This window comes from Porites lutea, chromosome 3 (assembly GCF_958299795.1).
Source record: "Porites lutea chromosome 3, jaPorLute2.1, whole genome shotgun sequence".
In the NCBI taxonomy this organism is placed as follows: domain Eukaryota; kingdom Metazoa; phylum Cnidaria; class Anthozoa; order Scleractinia; family Poritidae; genus Porites; species Porites lutea.
The window spans coordinates 9,044,333-9,065,581 of NC_133203.1; the positions used below are offsets into that span (position 1 = coordinate 9,044,333).

The 21,249-nt window shown below is 40.1% G+C and overlaps 3 protein-coding genes across 3 annotated transcripts; 1 reads left to right on the forward strand and 2 right to left on the reverse strand.

The window, feature by feature from the left end:
• Positions 1–3,920: 3,920 nt before the first annotated feature.
• On the reverse strand, positions 3,921–7,170 carry LOC140929347 (uncharacterized). The gene is made up of 3 exons (XM_073379147.1): positions 7,096–7,170; positions 6,391–6,625; positions 3,921–4,462 (listed from the first exon to the last, which is right to left on the reverse strand). The coding sequence occupies exons 2-3, from the start codon at positions 6,608–6,610 to the stop codon at positions 4,260–4,262; spliced, it is 423 nt and encodes a 140-aa protein (XP_073235248.1). The 5' UTR covers positions 6,611–6,625; positions 7,096–7,170; the 3' UTR covers positions 3,921–4,259.
• Positions 7,171–10,270: 3,100 nt separating this feature from the next.
• On the reverse strand, positions 10,271–14,517 carry LOC140929348 (uncharacterized). Its single transcript, XM_073379148.1, has 3 exons — positions 14,387–14,517; positions 12,066–12,271; positions 10,271–10,774 (listed from the first exon to the last, which is right to left on the reverse strand). Exons 2-3 carry the CDS (start codon positions 12,262–12,264, stop codon positions 10,458–10,460), a joined length of 516 nt encoding a protein of 171 aa, XP_073235249.1. The 5' UTR covers positions 12,265–12,271; positions 14,387–14,517; the 3' UTR covers positions 10,271–10,457.
• Positions 14,518–17,082: 2,565 nt separating this feature from the next.
• Positions 17,083–21,219, forward strand: LOC140929349 (uncharacterized). The gene is made up of 4 exons (XM_073379149.1): positions 17,083–18,523; positions 18,988–19,334; positions 19,662–20,080; positions 20,673–21,219. Exons 1-4 carry the CDS (start codon positions 17,152–17,154, stop codon positions 21,019–21,021), a joined length of 2,487 nt encoding a protein of 828 aa, XP_073235250.1. The 5' UTR covers positions 17,083–17,151; the 3' UTR covers positions 21,022–21,219.
• Positions 21,220–21,249: the final 30 nt, after the last annotated feature.

The following is a 21,249-nucleotide window of genomic DNA, read 5'->3' on the forward strand; positions in this document are numbered from 1 at the left end:
TACGACCACACGTGATCGTTATATTTCAAAACTGTCTCAACTTTCGCTCGCCTAACGGCTCGTGAAATTACGTTTAACAATTTCAAAATATCACTCGTGGTACTTATACCAAATTCAACTACAAGTCATGCTATTACCTATACTAATACCGGAAACAGTTCACACTAGCAAGGCAAAAGAATTGGTCTGTTAATTTAGAACACAAAGAGCCAAGCTTTATTAAATTAATGTTGCTTCTCTTGTTTCTTTTCCTTCTTTCGATCGCTGATTTTCTTCCCATTCTTCTCTTGGCGATGCCCATTAAGCCGTGCAGGGTATGGTGATGGGTAAGGATAAGGGTACGGATAAGGGTAGGGGGAGGGGTAGGGGGTGGGGTAGGGGGTGGGGTAGGGGGTGGGGTAGGGGGTGGGGTAGGGAGAAGGGTAGGGATAGGGGTAGGGATAAGGGTAAGGGTAAGGGTATGGTCTTGGGTATGGCGCCATATTCGGGTCAGACTTGTGTCCAGAACCTGAAAAATAAAAATTGTTAAATCATAAGGACATGGTAGATCTTTTCCAAAAATTTCACGATAGTTTCAAGACTAGAGTAAGAACTTGTGTTGGATTGAAAGATGTGACTGGTTAATAACCGGTTATAAAAGCTTTTGAATTTGTGTGGAGAATAAGGCTTCGGGAAAACAGAATGCAATAAATGTGAAGCAAAGCGCTGAGTAAGGCTTGACTCTTAAATTTCCCACGTTGGGGTAACAATCAAAACAAAACAATCATCCATGTTCGCTTTGACCATATTCGATGATCAAATGTTGATATTTGTGTGTTGATGCATTCGTTGCCAGTTGAGGTAAAATATGGAAGGATAAGTGTTGGACCGTTAGAGTCTAAGGCCTAGGTCAAACAAACGTCGAACTCTTCATGAGACGAATCAAACTCTAATTTAGGTCTATCTAAATTAAGTTAAGACCGTTTGTTGGGTCAGACAAGTTGTATCTGTCTTTTTACTTGACTTTACTAGTTAGGTTTTTTTTTTAAATTTGAGCGCTTAGCAAGTTGCCCGGATATTCTCCTTGCAATTGAGGTACATAACAGTTTGTTGCTCTATACTATTTCTCACGTCACTTGATTAAACTCCTTCCAAAGGACAGATCAAAAGTAGGAAAGGTAGGAAAGATTCTAATTTTCGTGTTGTACTTACAAACAGACACTACCCGGCGTAAGAAATGTTTTATTCAAATAATCACATCGATTTCCGCCCTCCTCCCTCGAATTCCCTTAATATTGGCCGATCTGGCGGCAGCGAAGGACCCGGGTCCCACCTTATTTTAGGTCACAGTGAAGCCCGCAGGTTGAGAAATATAGTCAAACGTCTTTAATACGGACACCAAAGGGACAGAATCAAGTGTCTGCTTTACAGAGGTGTCCGTATTATAGAGGTAGGGAATGTATGGTTTTTGGTATTTATGGGACCAATTGAATTGTCCGTAATAGAGAGGTGTCCGTAAGGAGAGGTTAGACTGTAAAACTTATCACCTTGCCGTTCCCGTTCTCAAGAGAACTTAATCTTGAAGCTAAACTTTGGTCATTTCACGCCGCAGTTGTACAAGGACGACGGAGAATCTACAAAAAAGCGTTGTTTTGCTTTTTAAACATGTTGCCTTTTTGAAGTTCCTGTTGACGTCGCAGTTTTAGTTTCTTAAGGTCCTAATAATTTTTGAGGCCGGGGCCCCTTCCTTATCTTAGGGTCATGGCTGAACGGGACCCCCACTTGCTTGAAGATTTGTATCCACTTCAGCTTTACGTGCTCGCTCGCCTTAATTGCCCCTATTTTCTTTTCCTTTCAAACGCCTCAGTGGCACACAGGATATTGTTACTTCATTAGAAAATCGATAAAGGCTTTGGTAGATTCACTGACCTTCACCAGATGCACTGGAGAAATAATGCTCGGCTTCCGGTTCCTCTTCGAGTTCTTCCTCGTGCTTTTGATTCATCTTCGTGAGGGATTCGTCATTCTCCGTGGACTTTCTTCCTCCTGATTTTGACTCCGTTAAGGTGACCATTAACATGAAAGCCAAAAGGCCAGCGATTACGAGGAATGATCTCTTCATTGTAGCTCTTAAAAAGTTGAAAAGCAATTGATTTTTAAAAACTAAATCGCCCTTCAATCGGAGTAATTTATTGGTTGGTTGCTATAGAGCACGCGAAGTGAACAGTGCGCGCGCGTCCTCAAATTTCTCTCTTAATCATCACCCTAGGATAAAAAAAAACAACAACAACAACAACAAGCGGCTGCTGCGTAGCCTAAGAATTTTGTTATGTATAACTAAAGAAAAATGTGTTTGTATATAAGTATTGGCAATTTCGTATCATCTGATCAAGCGAATTCGAAAGCTGTTTTTTTAATTAAATTGTTTTTAAATTATATAACCTGACCGAAATTGTGTTGGAGTGCTTATTAATTCACACTGTATTCAATGCATGAGGAAATACTTTGTTAACCTCCAGCCAGAATTCTGTCGACATCTTTTTTTTCTTTTCTTTTTTTTTTTTAACTATATCAATCTTGAGTTAGACACAAGAGTGGTAAGGTTATTCATTGGATGAATAGTGTTATACGTGAAAGTGTAAAGGCATTCAGATAGTAGCAACAATTGTATATAAGTTGGTACTAGCCGACCAAAGCAGTTGAATTTCGCTAATAGCACGTATTAAGTCTCTCATGTGTGCCTCACAAAAAATATTCCCAAGACGACTATAGTACTTTTTTCCAATTTTTTTGGGGGTAAAATGTTTCGTCCAGCTACGGCCCTGAAGCCATAAGGGAAGTCAAAACACCATCACTTCTGATATCATGAATCGCCAAGTTCACAAATGAAATCCAGAGAAATACTCTGTTATAGCACAAAAAGATTAAGAATTGATATTCAGCTTCTTGCTACTTATTCTTTTTTTTCCAATTTACTCGAAAATCAAACCATACATGGTTTAACTTTTAGGGTATAAAGAGGGGGTTGTGAAATTAAAAAAAAGAAAAAAAAAACAGGAATCGTTAAGTTTGAATATACCTTCATTTTCTTACCTTTCAAGATTTCTAAAAACAAATAGCTCAGATGTGTAGTCCTTCTCCTTAAAAAACCCCAAACTAAAATTTTATTTGCATCTACTAGATCTTATAAATCAACAATACAAACTGAACTTAAATATTTAAAAATATAAAACGGGTTCAACTTGTGGACTTCTCGCGATACCAGAGACGGCCCTCTATTGTTATAAGGAAGACTGAGTGATTAATTCAAGCAAAGGTGTGATATGATATTAATTATTATTATCCTTATATTGTCTTAAGAGTTGTCAGCAGACTCCAGTTTTCACATGTTCTCTGGTACCCGAGATCCAGCCAAACCCATCCCCGGTAGGGCGAGAAGTACTGTCAGTCCGAGACTCTACATGACCATTGTATTTTGTTATTCAAACTGCTTGGAAATCGATAGCCTCCGCCCCTGAGGGCCACCAACTTGCAGGTTAAGAAAGCTATTTCTTTTAGCTTTCTTTGAATTTTTTTTTAATTCGTCTTCCTGTGATCAATTCAAGCTTCCAGGTTCCTTTCATTTTCCTTATCCGCTGGGTCACGGTCAATGAAAGCCCCCTCATGGCTTTTTTTCTCCGCCAGGTAAACGCGAAGCAATGTAACAGAAGATTAGAGTGATTTTACTTGACCCGTGAAACAGATACTCAGTAACAACTAGTGCAAAATAGCAACGATAAACAAAAGAAGACAATAGAATTAGTGCTTGATTTAAGTGCGTAGTATTGTACTTACTATTTCACGGAGTAGGTAAAATCACTCTATAATCAAACAATGATGGTAAAAATGCGTTCATTTGATAAAACCATGGAGTATTAGGAAATGTACCACAGTCGATGATATCCTCCACTTTTTAAATTTTTATTCCCATCTATTTAAATAACTTCATTATATCAAGATACTTGAGTACACCAGGTTGCTGCGGGTTTGTTGGAGTGTTTGAAAAATAGAGAGCTTTAGGACGACTACGAGTACGAGATTTTCTTAATACTAAGTAGTGCGCACGCATGAACCAGTGTTATACAGTGAACATTTCGGGTGAAAATAAAAATTGCAATGACGCTTTCTAGGGTGTATATGGCGAAAAAAAAAAATTATCTGTTCTCGTCGTCGTTCTCGTCTTGGAATCTAAAGGTCTCTATAAACTGAAAGTGGTTCATATTCACGGTCGATAGGTCAAGTCAGTGCTGCTTTGATTCCTTTCTTTCTTTTTCGTCTCCGAGTTTCTGCTTCTCTTTGTTTTTGTCGTTTTCTTGATTCTTCTGGTGGTGAAGGACTGGGTACGGCACGTGCTTAGGATAGGGACCTGGAAAGGACTCAGGCCCCGCTTCAGGGTAAGGATGAGGATATGGGGAGCCTGGGAACGGGTAGTTGTGATGATGAGCTGAAGAAAGACAAAGGGAAATAACAATGACATAATCGGTTATTTGGTTAAGCAGGAGCCCATAACCCGACCCAAGCGATAGCAACTTCCATGCGCTCTTTAACTAGACTGTGAGCAGTCTCTTATTTTTCTTTGCAAAGTTACTACACGCAAAACCTAAGCACGCGAGCGGCGAAGCCGCTTGCTTCGAGAAACGAGGGCGTAAGCCCGAGAAGAAAAAATAAGTCGTCTCGTCTCGATCCCTGTATAATAACATCGTGGTTTGCAATCGCGCTGGATGGGATCAAGAACTAGACGGATTTTAGGGGAAAAGGCGGACTGCAAGCAGTCTACTCTTTAACGAAAACGTGGGCCTTAGGCTTATGGTGGAAAATACCGTAGATATCTCGAACATTGGGCTTTAGCAAGAAGCGTCGGGTAAGCGTTGATCAAAAAATGGTACAGAAAATATTCGAGGCATTCCAGTGGAAAAAAAGTGAAATTCTTCTGAGGAATTCTATCTTTTCCAGGTTCCACCGAAAAGAACCGTACAATTTGAAAGTTAAAAAAAGAAAAATTCCGCTTTAGTAAACTCTCGTAGACACCCACGGCTATTTGTGGTGAAATAAACTGAAATAGGTTTAACAAACACAAGATGACATGTTAGTTATTAATTCATCGAAAAGTTATCTTTCCCGTCCTTTAGCCAATCTCAATGACCGCTCTTGAGCTTTTTAAACCCCCAGAGACTTAAAAGTCTCTGGACCCCCAGAGACTTAAAAGTCTCTGGGTTTTCTAGTTTGGTACCCGTAACATTACGGCGCCTTGGTTACGCGGGTGGTTCCTCTTGGCTGAGATAAGTCCCGTGCTTGTCTTCGTTTTACTCCGGTAATTTATTTCCCATTTTCGCTTCTAACCGCATACATTAACGCTTTGAAACCGTCTCATCCGCTCCTCTGACCATTTTTTTTCTTCGCACATGGCAGTAATGCATGCTCTCATTATTTAAGACATTTTACTCTGTGAGCCCAGATGAGGTGATTTTAGATCTTTTTTTCCCACATCTTTCTAAATGCTCCCCCACAGACTATATGTAAGGGTTCTGTTGTCATTATGCCTAACTGATATTTTAATGAAGCAGCATGGTTAGCTCAGTTCCAAGGGACAACGCCGATCTGCAGAGCGGTGGTCGCAGGTTCAATCCCGGCCTGACCAACACTCAAAGTCTTTACGTAACTGAGGAGAAAGTGCTGCCTTTACGATGACATCTGCAAACGGTTAGACTTTCTAGTCTTCTCGGATAAGAACGAAAAACCGTAGGTCTTATCTCACAGCATTTTCAATTATCTGGTTCTTGTGGGACGTAAAAGAACCCACACTACTGTTCGAAAAGAGTAGGGGGCATACACCCTGCATGGTGGTGTGACCAAACTCTCCTGAGCTGGGTGGGTCAGTTATCTGTAGGGAAGCACTTAACTTGGAGCCTCGCTCTGTCGTATGTTCCGCACCAAATGGTGGAAGTGATTAAATGAATAAATCAGGGGCACCCAACGTCAATTTTCAGAAAATATCTGTTCAGAAGACTATTTGAGACTATTTTAATTTTCGGAACATGTGTTGTAAAATTTTCGAACATCTAAAAAATGGTATAATTGCCCATTTTTTAACGGATTTTTACCCTAAAAAGGTCACCTAGAATTTTCGGGAGCCTTTTTTCTGGCTGAAATTTTCGAAAAGGTAAGTTTTGATCCCTATAATTTTCGGATCACTAGACTTTCAGCTAGGAAATCCGAACAGATGAAAAATTTTTAGGGGATAATAGTACGCCTATATCTACCGTTTAAATACTAAAATACGTTTAACCATGGTATGTTTAAGCGGTTTTGAACTATATTCTCGTTAGGTGCCCCTGATAAATGAACAAATTGGTCATTTAACTATTTCTTTACCGTCATTTAGGCCACTTCCTGACTGATTTTTGCCCTTAGATTCGTCCTCTGATTTGTCTTCGTTCTCGTTTTCATCATCGTTTTTGTCTTCCCCTTTTGTAGTGGCTTCGAGATTTTCCGTTGCTTTTTCGTCCTTCTTCGCGACAGGTTTTGCCACCGTTAAAGTACCCATGAACACCAAAGCCAAAAGGTAGGCAGACAAAAGAAAGATTCCTTTCATGGTAGCTTTTGGTTTCTGCAAAGATATAAAAGTCAATACAAAAAAAGAGATGTGACTATACTGACATATATTACTGTAGAATTGACACGTCTCGGCATAAAGCCTTTCCGGTATGAAAACTGGCACCGAATTTTACAAAACATTTTTCGTTCCTTTTATCACTTTTAACGTCTACATTAATCAATAACTGATGTGACCTTTATGGGTTTTTAATCCAGTTTTTTAAACTTAAAAGTTGCGATAATATCAATATTGTATGTCTCTGGCCGATTATGGTTTCTTTTCGTTTAAAATTCGGAAATCGTTGTATATTTGGTGTGATACTCAAACTTTGTTACAATAAAATGGAATGTTTATACAAATATAAGCATTTTTGATATGGTACGTAAACGATGAAGAGATACCCTTTAAAACGAAAAACGTCTAGCAAGAACTGATATGAGTGAATCGAAGATCCATGTTTTAAATAACTCGTTGCCTCTTACCCTTCGTGGCGTCGTAAAGATGAATCTTTGGCCTTGCTGATCGATGTCTGTGAATTGGATCCTCTGTCCTATGAGTTTAATATCATGGTAAATGAATTATTCATAAAAATCGACGGGTTTGGTTCATATCAGTCTCTAACTATTGGCAGGCAACAAGTGTGGTACTCTAAGCCGTCCATTGATTACGCCCCTGCTTTAACCCTCTAACGCTTTCAGCCCTATTATCAAAATTTCAATTCTCATCAGTTTGTCTGTTTACATTACCTATAGAAGTAGTGGGGAGAAGTTGTTATAGTATCAACTGAATCAATCTTGTGTGAACCGGTACTAAATTCTTATACCATACTATTTTATATAGCAATGACATTATTAGGAGAAATTTCATTCTGATCTCTCTTAAGGTTTAAAGGGTTCATTTCTTTTTCTGCTTAAAAACGCCGCTTTACACGATTTGTTTATTTACACCAATACTGACCAACTGCTCGTCTTTTCCTAGAAAAAGTGAAACGATCCTTCTTTGGAAAGCCTAAAAAATAGAGGCTGGTCCATCATTTAATGGTTACGGACATAACAATTTAAACTTTAGATACCCGTAAACAAAAATTCTATAAAAATTTCATGGCACTAAAGGTCATACCACATGGGAATTAGGTCATCTGTGTACAGACTGCCCGAAAAAGCAAAAAGATTAAGGAGTGTATGGCATCACTATGCATAGAGTGGTTTTCGTTTGAGTGTCGTAAAACCAAAACCAAAGTAATTACTCTGGCCAATCACATAGGACACAGACAATACATTGAACCAATCAAAACTCGAAGTAATTACATGTGGCTGACGCAAAGCGCGGGAAAATGCATGCGAGCGCGTCACAATTGGCTTTGGTTTTACTTCTGATTGGATGAAAAGGTGGCGCGAATCTTTTAAGCCAATCGCATCGTGTAGAAAGTGCAAAACCAATTACTTTTCGACACTCAAATGAAAACCGCTCTATACCATAAGTGACATAAAGAATCCTTTGAATTTGTCACTCTGCTCCTGCGGAAGAGAACCCTAGTACCTACATTTATATAGGTGGTTTTCACGTTACGTCATCGCCGCCATGCTGGTGGAGGGTAAACAAAAGATCGCTCATTAGCTCGCTTTGTTTGTCCACCAGCATTTGTTCATTTCACCATTGTTATTTGTGTCTCCCGAGATTGCATGAAAACCACCTATAGGTAAAACATGTTGAGCATGCAATGACCGTCAGGGTGAACGTAGTCCTGACCGGAATAGGAATGTTGTTAACCGTAGGCTTGTCATCAATTTTTAATGCCGGTGAACATCTTTGATCAGATCTCTTGTGGACGAAACCTACAAGAGATCTGAGTACGAAATTGCCTTCCACACAGACGCTTTAAGGCTTCGTCACGCTGAAGGTGTTAAGGTTAACGTCACGCTTTACAACAACTTCATTCCCAGGGTTCTCTCCTACTCGTCACTGCGCGGGGAGAGAACCCTGGGAACGAGTTTAGAGTTACAAAGCCCTAAGAACGTCTGAGTTGGAAGCTGTTCGTAATTTTTCAAACATAGAATTTGCCTAATTATGGCCAAACCAAACTTAATACTAATCCTCATCATGCCTTAACTCACGATCATTTAAATCATATCTAAACTTTGCCAAATCACAACCTGAAAAATGTATTATCCTTGACTTAAAATTACCGAATCATAACTCATATAATTGCTTAAAGATTACCTTATCATTCCTTAATAAAACGGATTCTTTGCCTAAGCATTAGCTAATAATACCTTATCCTGACCTAACATAAACATTGCCTAATCAATACCTAATCAATGCAAATCCTTGCCTAACCATTTCCTAACCATAACTAAGTCTTCCCTAATCACTTCAATCATTACCAAATCAAATAAAATCTCTCCTTATCATTTCCTAATGAAAGCTAAGTCTTCCCTAATCATTGCCTAATCAAGCCAAATCTCGCCTATCATTACCACATCATACCTAATCATAGAAAGTAGCTTCTTTTGTTCTTTCCACCCTATCGACAAGCTGCATAGATAAGCGGCGCCAAAGGGTATGGCTTTGAGATAAATTTAACCGGCAGGCCCCCCTCCTGTTCTCGCACGACACAATCCCCTTTTTTCTTCAAAACGCCCACCGCAACTGTTAGCTAGGATGATTTTCACGGTGTGCTTCTGAAACGGGATGATCGGAGGTCTTGAAAGCACTTGTCAGGTTGGAAATGGGGTAGGATAAATCACATATTTGAAACTAGCCTATTCCAAGCTCAAAGATAGTAGTGCAGTCGTTCAGAAAAACAGTGATGCGAAAAAAGCGCAGGAAGTTGAGAGAGAGTAGATTACGCATCTTATTTTCTCTTTGCTTGTCTTATTTTCGCGACGTCCCTACTCTGAGAACCTAGCAAAAGCTGGTCTGAAATCGAGGCTAAGCTTTTATTTCAAGAAGTTAACCCTAACCACCCCGCGCCCCCCCCCCCCCCCCCCCCACTCCCTGATCCAACCCCATGCCCTTTTTTGTACCAGACACGGTGAATTTCTGATTCTGATTACCAGCTCAGAAAATTTAGCGAATTAAGGTTTGCTAGTGATTTGGCAAAAGGAATTTCCCGTAATATCCACAAGTTGTTTGGCAAAGAAAGTTTGATCTCCAGTATCACAAATACCTTGAAATTGATCTCTTTCTTTATTTTTTATTTTACTTCTAGGGGTCTGGGGCCCATTTCCAGCAGTTATCGGGCTCCGAAAGCTGTTGTTATTTACATTTAAGATCAAGGTTTTAAAAGTTTTGCAGATAACATGATGAAAATGTCAGCTAACACAACAAAAATTGACTTGTTTGTTGCCTAGTACCCGCTCTTCAGGTTTTGACTGAATACTTGATTTCGGGCCCCAAAAGTTACCGGGACTTTCGAGAAACGGACATCGGATGAACACTTCTAGAAAATGCTGTGATCCCTGTCTGATCTATTATTTCTTCTTGGTGTTCTGATACCAAAGATGAAACACCCCTTCATGAGATTGATAAATTATTTGCTAACATACTAATTTATAATTAAAGAGCGAGCTTAACAGTGGTACAACTGCGAGAAGTGAAAAATATTACCCTGAAAGTACCTTATTAATTATGCAACTAGCGTAAATTATGAAAACATTGTCTTTTTTTACAATTGTTTATTCCCATTCAATGAAAAACATACAAGTTTTAAAGGTGTGATAAAAGCAAATGTGTGCATGGATGACTGTGAGTTGTTGAGGCGTCATTTTCGTCAAATCAATAATCCACGATGATGATCGGTGATGATAAGTTGTCCTGGTTGTGGTGATGGCTCACATTGATCTTACTCCTCGTCCTGATGCTTTTTTTTCTTCTTTTCATCACTGATTTTTTTACCTTTTCTCTCTTTTCCACCTTTGTGATATTTTTTACCGTATCCATATCCGCCGTAGCCGTATCCGCCGCCATATGGATATGGTTGCTGTCCCGGGTACTGGCCCTGTTGCGGGTACTGTACTGGTTGGGGGTACGGTGGGGGGTACGGTGGGGGGTATGGTGGAGGGTACGGTCCTTGTTGGGGGTACTGTCCTGTTGGGTATGGGTACTGTCCTTGGCCATAGCCCCCACCCCCGCAGGGACTACCACACGCATCCTTCCTGCCTGATAAAAGGAACAAAAAAGACACTTTATTTAAGACAAGCCCTTTCGCCAAAAATTAGCTTGTTAGTGCAAATTGACAGGGAGACTAGGCACCTTTAGGCACTGATGACTCCAGGAGTCATCGGAGCATGACAATGCCTATATCTCCCCGCTAATTTGCACTAAAAGGCTCATTTTTGGCAAGTGGACATTTTTCATCTTGTTCTTTCTAGACAGTGGCAGATCCAGGGAGGGGACGGGGGGCCCGGTCCTCCCGTTATTTTTAGACGAAAATAAGTTCCGAAGGGCTGAAAAAATTTTTTTCGAGGCCGCCCCCCCTCCTTATCTCAGGGTATGGATGACGCCCCCCCCCCCTTAAATGAAAGGTCTGGATCCGCCACTGCTAGATATGCCAACCTATACAATAATTTCACAAATTTAGTTTTTGTGATGTCATCACTTCTCTTCTCCATAGAGAGGAGAAGTCGTTACGTCACGTTACCATGGTAGCAAAATTTTTCGATGACAACAAACCGATAAAGTCACTTAAAAGACTTTTCGCTCTATTTCAAACTTTACCGATCTTATTCAATGTCATTTAATTTGCCAAATCTTGGCGAAATTTTCTTTTGGAGCGTACCAATTGTTATCTAAGTTTTAAAAAAGAAAGCGACAATTTTTTTGTTATGTTCACCTACTCCATTAAGCGGGCTCGCCTGTGAAATTAGGAAGTTTTATGACGTAGTGGTGCAAGGACGGCAAAGAAAAGTACAAAATAGCGTGATGCGCGTGCAAAGTTGTTGTTTGTTAATATAAACGTATTATTTTTCGCCGTTCTCCTTGCCGTCGCCGTCGTCGTTGATTTTGTTGTCCTCCAGAAATGGTGCTACCATGGTATTGTGGCGTCACACTTTCCTCTCTACTGTGCTTTTCTTTTGAGGGGAGTCTTATTAAGGAGCAAAAGAGTCACCTGCTTCACCAATTTTTCATACATTTCCTCACAAACCTTGGCGAACCGTTCACACGACAAACAAAATGTTGGCTCGGCTGTCGGTTCACTCTTTTTCGATAGCAGGATCACTCTCCCAGCCAGGCCAACCTTTCTCTATATAAACACTTGGCTTGCCCAGCGCTGGGTCAACTCGGTCAAAACTCGGCCAAGGCGAGTCAATCAGAGCATGCGCAAGCGCTGCTGGCTCGGGCAAAGGGGTCAACTTTTATATCCTTATGTAAACGCTTGTTCAAGTAAAGATGTCTCTACTGGGATGTCCATGTAAACGGCGACTAAGATACTGTTTATGTATATATTTACCATCGCCCGATCCACTTCCAGAGGAATCATCTACCGCTTCCTCTTCCACTACTTTTGAATCGTTTTCTTGTGAGTCAGGTTCCTTGGCATCATGGGTGGTTTCCTCCACTTTTTCTTTCGCGGCAGGTTTTGCTTCTGTGAAACTTACCATCAGCTTCAAAGTCAGAAGGCAGGCGATCAAGAAAATTGACCGTTTCATGATAATTCTGAACAACAATAGAAAACAAAAGGTGATATATTAGTCATGGTCGTGCACGGGTTAGTGCGAAAGCCATCTTGTGAACGTTTAGTCTCGTAAGCGATCTAAGGACTGGATAATTTCATAAACGGTTCAATATAGAGATTAATTCCTTCGTGGCTGTTGTTATTGATGCTGTTAGATTTTGTTGTGCGCGTTAACCTACTCGCTTGAACAACTTTGTTTGACTACGGGTGAAATTTGAGAACTGGTTTAAGTCAAGTGCATTTTTTACATGAAATTAATACTCTGGGTTAAGTTTAGTGTGATCTTGTAAAAAACGTTCTTAGCACTCAAAGTTTTTTCAAAATAGATATTAATTCAAGCTTCGTCGACAACAACTACAATATCCTCAGGGGCACCCAACGTCAATTTTCCGAAAATATCTGTTCGGAAGACAATTTGAGATCTAGAGTTTTCGGAACATTTGTTGTAAAATTTCTTGCCTGCCTGCCTCTCCTAGGATTTTCGAACATCCAAAAAATGGTATAATTGCCCATTTTAACGGATTTTTACCCTTAAAAAGGTCAGCTAGAATTTTCGGGAGCCTTTTTTCTGGCTGAAATTTTCGAAAAGGTAAGTTTTGATCCCTATAATTTTCGGATCACTAGACTTTCAGCTAGGAAATCCGAACAGATGAAAAATTTTTAGGAGATACAAATATGCTTATATCTACCGTTTAAATACTAAAATACATGCACATTTAACAATGCTATGTTTATGTGCTTTTGAACTATATTCTCGTTGGATCGGCCCCTGTAACCTGCCTACATTGTCTTCTGTTTCCTTTGGCACGTGGAAAAGGGACGTCGTCCTTTTTCTTAGTGCAACAGAGGAAGAAGAGGAAGCAACAGCAACGTACAACACTGAATTAACTAAAGTAATTACATGGCATTACCCAAAATAAAAATAACAGCTAATGATAAAAAGAAAGAAATTAATAATAAAGATCACAGGTGTCTTCCTAAAAGATGTTTCATACGTCGCATTTTAGTTGAAAGATAAAAGCAGAAATAGGTCTGCATACGAAGGCATCAATACTATTGAAAAAGAATACTGTTTTGGAGTTAAGATTGAACATGGTCTTTAAGACGAAGGATATGTTGCATTTATTCTATTACAAAAATCTAGGCAAACTGTGTTATAAAGTTTACAACAAACACCATGTCGAAGAGGTTGAATGCGTTGGAAAGTTTCATGCAGGCTACAGCATTTTGCAGTCACTGAGAGTCTTGATTTCTCAACTTAGCATCAGTTACCGGTTATTAACTTTTGCTCAAATTTGTACTATCAGAAATAGATATTAAAAACATAATCGACCTGATTTGGCTCTATGGTTCCGCACAAAATTTGCGTATCGTGCCAAGCTGGTCACTTCTGTTTGAACTAATTCTGAAAAACCTTTAACACGTTTTGTAGTTATTTTATTAATAGCATCTGAAATTTTACTGACAAGGTCGAAAAAAAGAGTACGGCTCAGTAGAGGACCGAATATACAAACAGTAACTATTTCTTAAACATCAGTAATAACAATGAATAAAGCAAACTATTGATGCATTTACCGCTTTGCATGAAGTAATGTAATGGCCGATGATGATGACATTGCTGCCACAGTGGCTGATCAAATTTCACCCTTTCATCTCGTTGTTTTTTTTCCCTGTTACGTTCGAGAGCGATTTTTCTCCATCAGTAAGCTTTTGAATTGATGTTTTTTGAAACAGAAAGGCCTGTTTCTTTGTTCTTATAAGCATATGTGACAGAAAATATGGGCAATGAATTTTCGTGTATCGTTTATGCCAAAAAAAGAAGAAAGAAAAGAAAGAGAAATAAATATAATCTTATTGATACTTTGTACGGCGATTCCAGTTAAACGCTTCTAATTCTCGCTTCATTATCCGTGACTGCACGATAGCGTTTTATAAACGTTGTTTAACATTTTTCTTTAAATGAGTAAAATATGTTTACATAATATCAAGCTGGACTGTTATTACGTGGAGAAAAGCAAAAACCACTCCCTAGTTACTGGCAAAAAGTGGAGATGAAGCACGCTTGTTACCCAACAGTTCTGATGAAAATTTCTTACCTCCTTAGCAGCTGAGAAACTTCACTCCTGTTGTAACCTGTGAAATGAACTAAGGATAAAAGGACATCAAGTGTACTTAGAGAAAAGGAAACAAAGACCCTAAATTATGTATAACGAAAAACAGGTTGGGATTTCTACGATTCATGTTGCAATTGGTCTGGCTAGCTTTGATCCTTCTTCTAACAATGTTGGCACCATCTTGGTTGGGTGGTCCAATTGTTTACATTTATACAGTGAACAATATTGTCAAAATTTACAGCCAAGAGGTTAGCTTTGATTTTCTCGATTCCTTAAATTCCTTCAAAACTAATAACTCAACCTATTTTGACCTCTCCCCTACCCTCGCAAAGGGCATTTGTAATTTTTTTACCCTTGAGCTGAAAATTCCCCACGACCGGCAGATTCGCCTAAAAACTGTGAGCAATTGCCCCACCTCGGCGAAAAAAAACAGCAAATATGTCAGTTTCTAACCCACACAGTGAAGAAATGTACCACTAAATATAAGCTTCACAAATGAAACTCACCGGCAAAAGAATACTTAATTTGATAAAAATTAACACATAATACTGCGGATATTTGCGAATTATCCAGATATTTTGAACGGCATAAGACCCGACGCACAAACTACCTTTTCTCGCCTAAGGTGCCACTTTGTCACTCTTTTGCAAACAGTGTAGCATTTATTAATGATGTTGCCCCACCTATCAAATACTAACCATTGGAAAGTCGAGGCCACTGCAAAACCCGGATTTGAAATGAACAGTGAACGCTTAAGAGAAAAGACCATTTATCTCTGCGTTTGGGAAGCTTCGCGAAGAATTTTAAAGTGGTAGAAGTTATGAAATTAATAACCACAAACGTCTTGTCCCCTGCTCAGACTTTAAAATGTCAAATGTCCCACCGTGGGAACACAGGACTTGACAAACCCCCGACAAATAACCGGGCGACAGACACGTAGGGATTGACTGAGTCAAAAAGGCACAACCGAGAATCTTGTCAACTCTCTCTCTCTCTCTCTCTTTATAAAAACGATCAGGGAAACAATTATGTCAAACCGCGCAACTAGCGGGCTACTTGATTTCTCACTGAACCGAGGGAAACGTTTGCCAAAAGGACACGAAGCTAGGTGATTTTTTTCGTTTCTTTGACACTTGCATTGTTGATGCTCGAGTGTCTTGTGTAACCCCGGGGGGTACTCAAGAAAGTTTTGTACAGGGAGGCTCCGCCCCGAGGTCTTACCCCTTACCCTTTTATATACTATTTTTGAGCAGAGGGCCGACAATTTACGTGCACCTTCTATTGACAAATGGTACCCCTTTCACATACCTACCCTAAAACTTTACACTTCTTTTAACTGCTGTAAACCAGGAACTGGGCTTTTTCACTGTCTCTCATATATGAATAAATCAGAAAACCAAAACGTTTTCTCGACTTTTTCGCAGACATAAAATGCAACTGGACCCATTTGGGCCTTTTCACTAACCGAAAAGACAGATTTCCCTGCTAGTGGAATCTCTACCCTTTCATATACCTGAAGCCCGAATAAGGTATCCCTTTCGAATTCGGGCAGAACTACCCCGTGGTATAGGCCATGATAGGGAATACCTCCCCCTGGGGGTGTTTGACATGCTTTTCTGCCTAGTACCATTAGGGCGTTTCATATTTTTCAGGTAACACACTGGGAATTTCGGGCCGTGAATCAGGTGGTATATTTTATGAAGAGAATTAGAAGACGCGTACAATTCATGTGTCTTGGTAAGCCTTAAAAACCGGTCACTCAAACGCAAACGTCTACAGACTGAGTTAAAGAATCCAGCGCGAAAAATCTTTGTGGTAATTTCCATGCAACTTCAGTTTAGGTCCGGCCCCAATACAAGTTCTGATAAAAATAACTGTCATAAATATCCATGCCACTTATCATATCGAGGGCAGAATACTTCAATATTCCTTGTGACTTGATTGTTTGTGTTTGTGGCTAGGGGGCAGTGGAGAGTGGGCGGAAGCGGGGAAAGTTATGCCCTTTGAGGCTTCGGGACCTGGGCGTAGGGAGCAAGTTTGACGGATTTAAACTACGCCATTTGCTGATCGGCCTTTGCTTGTGATTTCTTACGAACGTTTATCATGTCTATTGACAGTACTGCGGCTATGAAGAGACGACCAAGGGTGTTCAGCTTTTTAACCTCCAAATTAGAAAAAGTAATAATCTTTTTATTTTCCGAGTACTTTCCTGTTTCTTAAAAAAATGCAATAGAGCGAATCAAAGTGAAATGTGCGTGATTTTGATTGGTTTAGCGAACACGCAACAGATTATCAGCCGAAAAAGATTGTTCATAACTTTAGGCGAAAGAGACTGGGCAGCTGACAATCGAACACGTGGGATGCTGTTTCCATCTTTAATTTTTTGGGGGCGGCAAGACGACGAGTGCGTGTTTAAATCTTTTTAACCACTCGCCGATGAAATAAAAAACGAACACTTACCATGCCATTTTTGAGGTCAAACAAAAGTCGCTCTATAACAAACTACACACTTATAAACTGAAGTAATAGTACAGGTCATTTTAGAAAGGTTCGAATTAAAGCTCCTTCTAATGGCTACGACGTCGTTAAAATGATTAGTTTAAAATAGGATTGGCGCGCGCTAAAAGGACCTTTGTGGCGTAATCAATTAAATTTCACTTAACAGGTAACATTTTTTCCAAACGAAAATGTCGACAGAATTAGTCAGGGTCTCTCTGCTTTGACTTTTTTTTGGATAAGAGTCAAACATGCCTACTCTTATTGAGTTAGAGCAGCTTCTAGACATTGCGCTGACAACACCAGAAGTAGGTACCGTAAATTTTAACATTTTGCGCGTGTTTCTACAAGAAATTCTGAAACACCTCAACATCGAAAATAAGGCTGTGGATATCGACAACTTTGAAAGAGAACTCAAATCGGCGTACGACTTCATTAAAGATGGCTTTCTTGAAATTAGTTCAAAAAGTAGGGAAAGAACACCAGAATCAGCCCAGAAGCCAAACATCGCCATCATTGAAACTGAACCAGAGAAAGAGATAGCAAAGGAAGAAAACGAGGAAGAGCAGTCGACAACCGAAACATCTGTTATAGCAGTGGAGGAGAAAAAATCACCAGAGCTGGAGAGTACGCAGGAATCAAAAAGGGCGACTTCATCTCCGAAACCTGGAACTGCGCTTTCTGTACGAGATCACTCTCCTGCAACTCGAAGTTCCGTGTTGTTGGTCGGGCGAACAGATTCCCTTAAGAACTTGAAGAGAATGGTTTCTGAGCTCCAAGAACGAGTGGAGACTCTCGAGTTGCAGCCCGCTCCCATGCCTGATCCCGTTAAGTCTGCTGCGTCCTTAGTTAGAAAAGAAAGCAGGACTCCTGCACATGACTTTGTGGAATTAATAAACATCAAGCGAAAGCTCGAAGCATCAGAGAATTCTATTGACGGTTTAAGTGAGATGGTTGACGCCCTGACTTCTGATGTGAATGAACTGAAGGAACTCATCGCCAGTGCAAGCAATGCTCCAGGTGATGCTACTTCCAATATAGCAGAACTTAAAAATTGTTTCGAAGCGCTGAAAGAGGAGAAGGGCAAAAATGAAGGTCAGATTGAGAAAATATCACAGCAATTGCAAAAATTGTCATGTAGCGAGAAGAAATTAGATGAATTAGAGGGCATGCTTACTAGGCTAAAAGCGGCCATGCAAGAACTTAAAAACAAACAGAATTGTAAGGAAAAGATTCAGGTAAATGAAAAGGACCAAGACCAAGAACCTACAAACTGCACTCCTTCCGATGTTTCCGAAGCTCTGCAAAAACTTGAAAAACACGAGAAGCAACTTGAAGAATTAGCAGCTCAAATTCAGTTAATAGAAGGAAAAATTAACGAAACGGACGCTAAGTTCGGTGGAACAGAGCAAGCCGCAAGCGATGTGTTAGTGAGACTTGAAGCGTGTACCAAAGGAGTCAACGACACCCGAGACCAACTGGGGTCATTGACTAGAGAAATCAAGAATCACAAGTCACTTATCGAGGACAATGAAATGCAAATCCATCAACTGAAGAATACGATAACACTTCTGCAGCGCCAAAGTCCGGAGAAAGCGAATGAGGGAGCGGAAAAGAGTAAAGGTAGGGAGAGCTAGCCATCCTTATTAGAAATAGCCAATCAGAAGTATGTTACAGTTTTAATACAGCGTTGTTAACAACCAGGGAGTGCTTTATCGCGTTCGTCAGAACGCATTCTAATCTTAATGTTATTAATATAATAATAATAATAATAATAATAATAATAATAATAATAATAATAATAATAATAATAATAATAATAACATATTTCATTTGTCACATGCAGTGTAGATAGTGACACACTTCATTTATCTCTGCTGTGATTAGTACGTTGTCCAACACTGACCTCTGCTTTGCAGAATTCATTTTTTTCCGCGCTGGGTGCAAGTTACGTTCGATATAATTTAAAAAATGCTCTTTATTAATTGTCAATGTATTAACCACGAGAGTACTACCAGAGACTGGACCGCCATCTGACTCTGACTTTTTTCCCTCAGTAATAATAGAAGAAAAGCCAAAAGAGCCAGCAGAAACGCCTGCTCCCAGGCGCCGCACGCACAGTGTGGACCGAGATGAACTGAGTCTAATTAGGACCATGATCTTTGATCTGCAAGAAGAGAAAGATAAGTTGAAGCAAACAGACATGCGCTTAAGTGACGAACTTTACAAGAAGCAGAAACACTTGGACGACCTTTATAATTTGATCGATGAGTTAAGGGATGTAAAGGCGGATAAGGAACTTCTCAGCATGGGTTTTGAGATGAAAGCTGACAAGAGGGAAGTTGACGCGAAGATTGGACGGCAGGACTTTGAACATTACATGAGCCTTGTAGATCAATCATTGAGGGATCTACTGCAGAGGCTAGATGGACAGGTAAGTTGTTGTTTTATTTTACTACAGCATAGTTGTTATAAACATAGGACTGGTTAACCTCAGACGTTTTTCTTTTTTTTTTCGACAATTCGACAGCGCGTTAGCGAAGCGAGCCCCTGAGAGCGCGGTTCTATGGCAAAGAAATTCCGCTGACAATTCTCATATCATTCGATCTGCAAATGTGGCAATAGACAAAAAGTAATTCCCTATTATAACCCTTCAATCTAACCTTTTTTTGACCTTTTTGCAGTTAGAAAAAAATTACAAAGCCTCTCTCTCTCTCAAGAACTTTCAAATCGTCACTGTTGTCGTTTGGCTACTTTTTAGGAGGACGCGTTGAGGCGAGCTCTTGAAGGACTCAACTCCGATGTCGGTAAGAAGCTAGATAAAGAAGAAGTGGAACCTTTAAAGCACTACCTGGAAAAGCGAATGGAGGCCATGAAACCGAAACCAATAGAAAAGCCCCCTCCGGAAGAGTTGGCCGCAGGGATTCGTAAGCAGTTCCTTGTAAATCACAACTGCATCTCATGTGACCGTCCTGTGAAGTACGCCCGAGAGGGAACCTTTCCTCCGTTACCCACAATGCACTCTATGCCAGGATCCAAATCGAACCGTCCCTACACCACTTTCGAGCTGGAGCAGATACGTCAGCACATGCTGCAGGGAGGACTGGCGATGACCAAGGAAAGGTTTGAGCTGTTGGAGAGGCAAAGGAACAAACTACAGAAAGAAATTTTAAGACTCAGGTATGAAAATCCAGCACATAGGCAAAAAAAAGTCATGATAAATTTGACAGAAACTGATGATATTTGGTGGATGTGTGAAGCCTTTGTAGGAAGTATGAAAATACATATATGTAATATCAACGAGAATCAACAAATATACGAAGAAATCTATACAGTTTGACTTTAATGCCAGCGCGTTTCCGTCGAGGTTACGTAATGAATGGGAAGTCCATCCGCGTATCTAGGAGATAAAAAAAGACGCTTGCATGACACTCGAGGAGCAATTTTAGTCCCCTGCCCGCGGAAGGGGCGCGGCACTCCGGTCATGGGATTATGAACGTAGAAAAAATGCAACTGAAGAAAGACTACCACTCTCTAGGTTTGGTAATTTTTTGGTACATTTCTTTTCTTCCTCATTCCCCAAAAGTGCAATCGAATTCAAAAAATCAGCAGCTTTATCCGAGAAAGTATGCAACAGGTGCGAATTTGCCGCGACTTTTACAAAGATATGTTCAGTGTTAGCAAGCGTGATACTTGCAGGAAATTGTAGTGGGATAACGAAGGTCTGCAAGCCCATGTGGAATCTTAAACTTTTTTCTTTCTTGTCTATCAGCGGTGCGCGTAATCTACAAGAGCTGGCTGAAGTCACAGCAAGAGCATGCGGGGGAGTCCACACCCTCACCTATCCCCACAGTCAGGCTGTTGTTCGTGGGTTACAGCTTAATAGGGACGACTTTGACCTCTTACTTCCCCAGAAAGATTTTCAGCCAGTGGATATCCTCGGACAAGACGGACACATATACAAGGGGCTCTTGGAAGGCCTTCCACCGACGCTTCCTCACATCCCGCAGAAGAACAAGTCCCCTGGGATAAAAAATCCCCCACGGAATTTAAGAAGGAGCACTACTCCGTCATCCCCAAGCGTCCAAAAGACTCTCCCGGATGAAGCGGAAAGTTCTTAAATGTTTATCAATTTCTTTTCATTGTGTTGTCGTTCTATAACTTTTAGACGGATTCTAATTTTGTTGCAGTTGCGACAAATATTTTGGAGAAATATTCTTGTGTAAAAAGAAACAATAGTTTGTTCACCTAATTTCGTGGACATCATTCCGAACAAAGATTAGGAAAACTAAGGTGTGAATCAACAAAGGACAAAATTCTCTGAAGGAAAATATTTTTTTAAAATACAC

Excerpts from the sequence above, each read along its gene's own strand:
- LOC140929347 (XM_073379147.1), bottom strand. The coding sequence starts at position 6,610 with ATGAAAGGAATCTTTCTTTTGTCTGCCTACCTTTTGGCTTTGGTGTTC. Across the intron at positions 4,463-6,390 it reads AGGAAGTGGCCTAAATGACG|CTCATCATCACAACTACCCG; the intron begins GTAAAGAAATAG and ends GTCTTTCTTCAG.
- LOC140929349 (XM_073379149.1), top strand. The coding sequence starts at position 17,152 with ATGCCTACTCTTATTGAGTTAGAGCAGCTTCTAGACATTGCGCTGACA. Across the intron at positions 18,524-18,987 it reads GGGAGCGGAAAAGAGTAAAG|CAGAAACGCCTGCTCCCAGG; the intron begins GTAGGGAGAGCT and ends CAAAAGAGCCAG. Across the intron at positions 20,081-20,672 it reads AAAGAAATTTTAAGACTCAG|CGGTGCGCGTAATCTACAAG; the intron begins GTATGAAAATCC and ends CTTGTCTATCAG.
- LOC140929348 (XM_073379148.1), bottom strand. The coding sequence starts at position 12,264 with ATGAAACGGTCAATTTTCTTGATCGCCTGCCTTCTGACTTTGAAGCTG. Across the intron at positions 10,775-12,065 it reads TGGAAGTGGATCGGGCGATG|GCAGGAAGGATGCGTGTGGT; the intron begins GTAAATATATAC and ends TCCTTTTATCAG.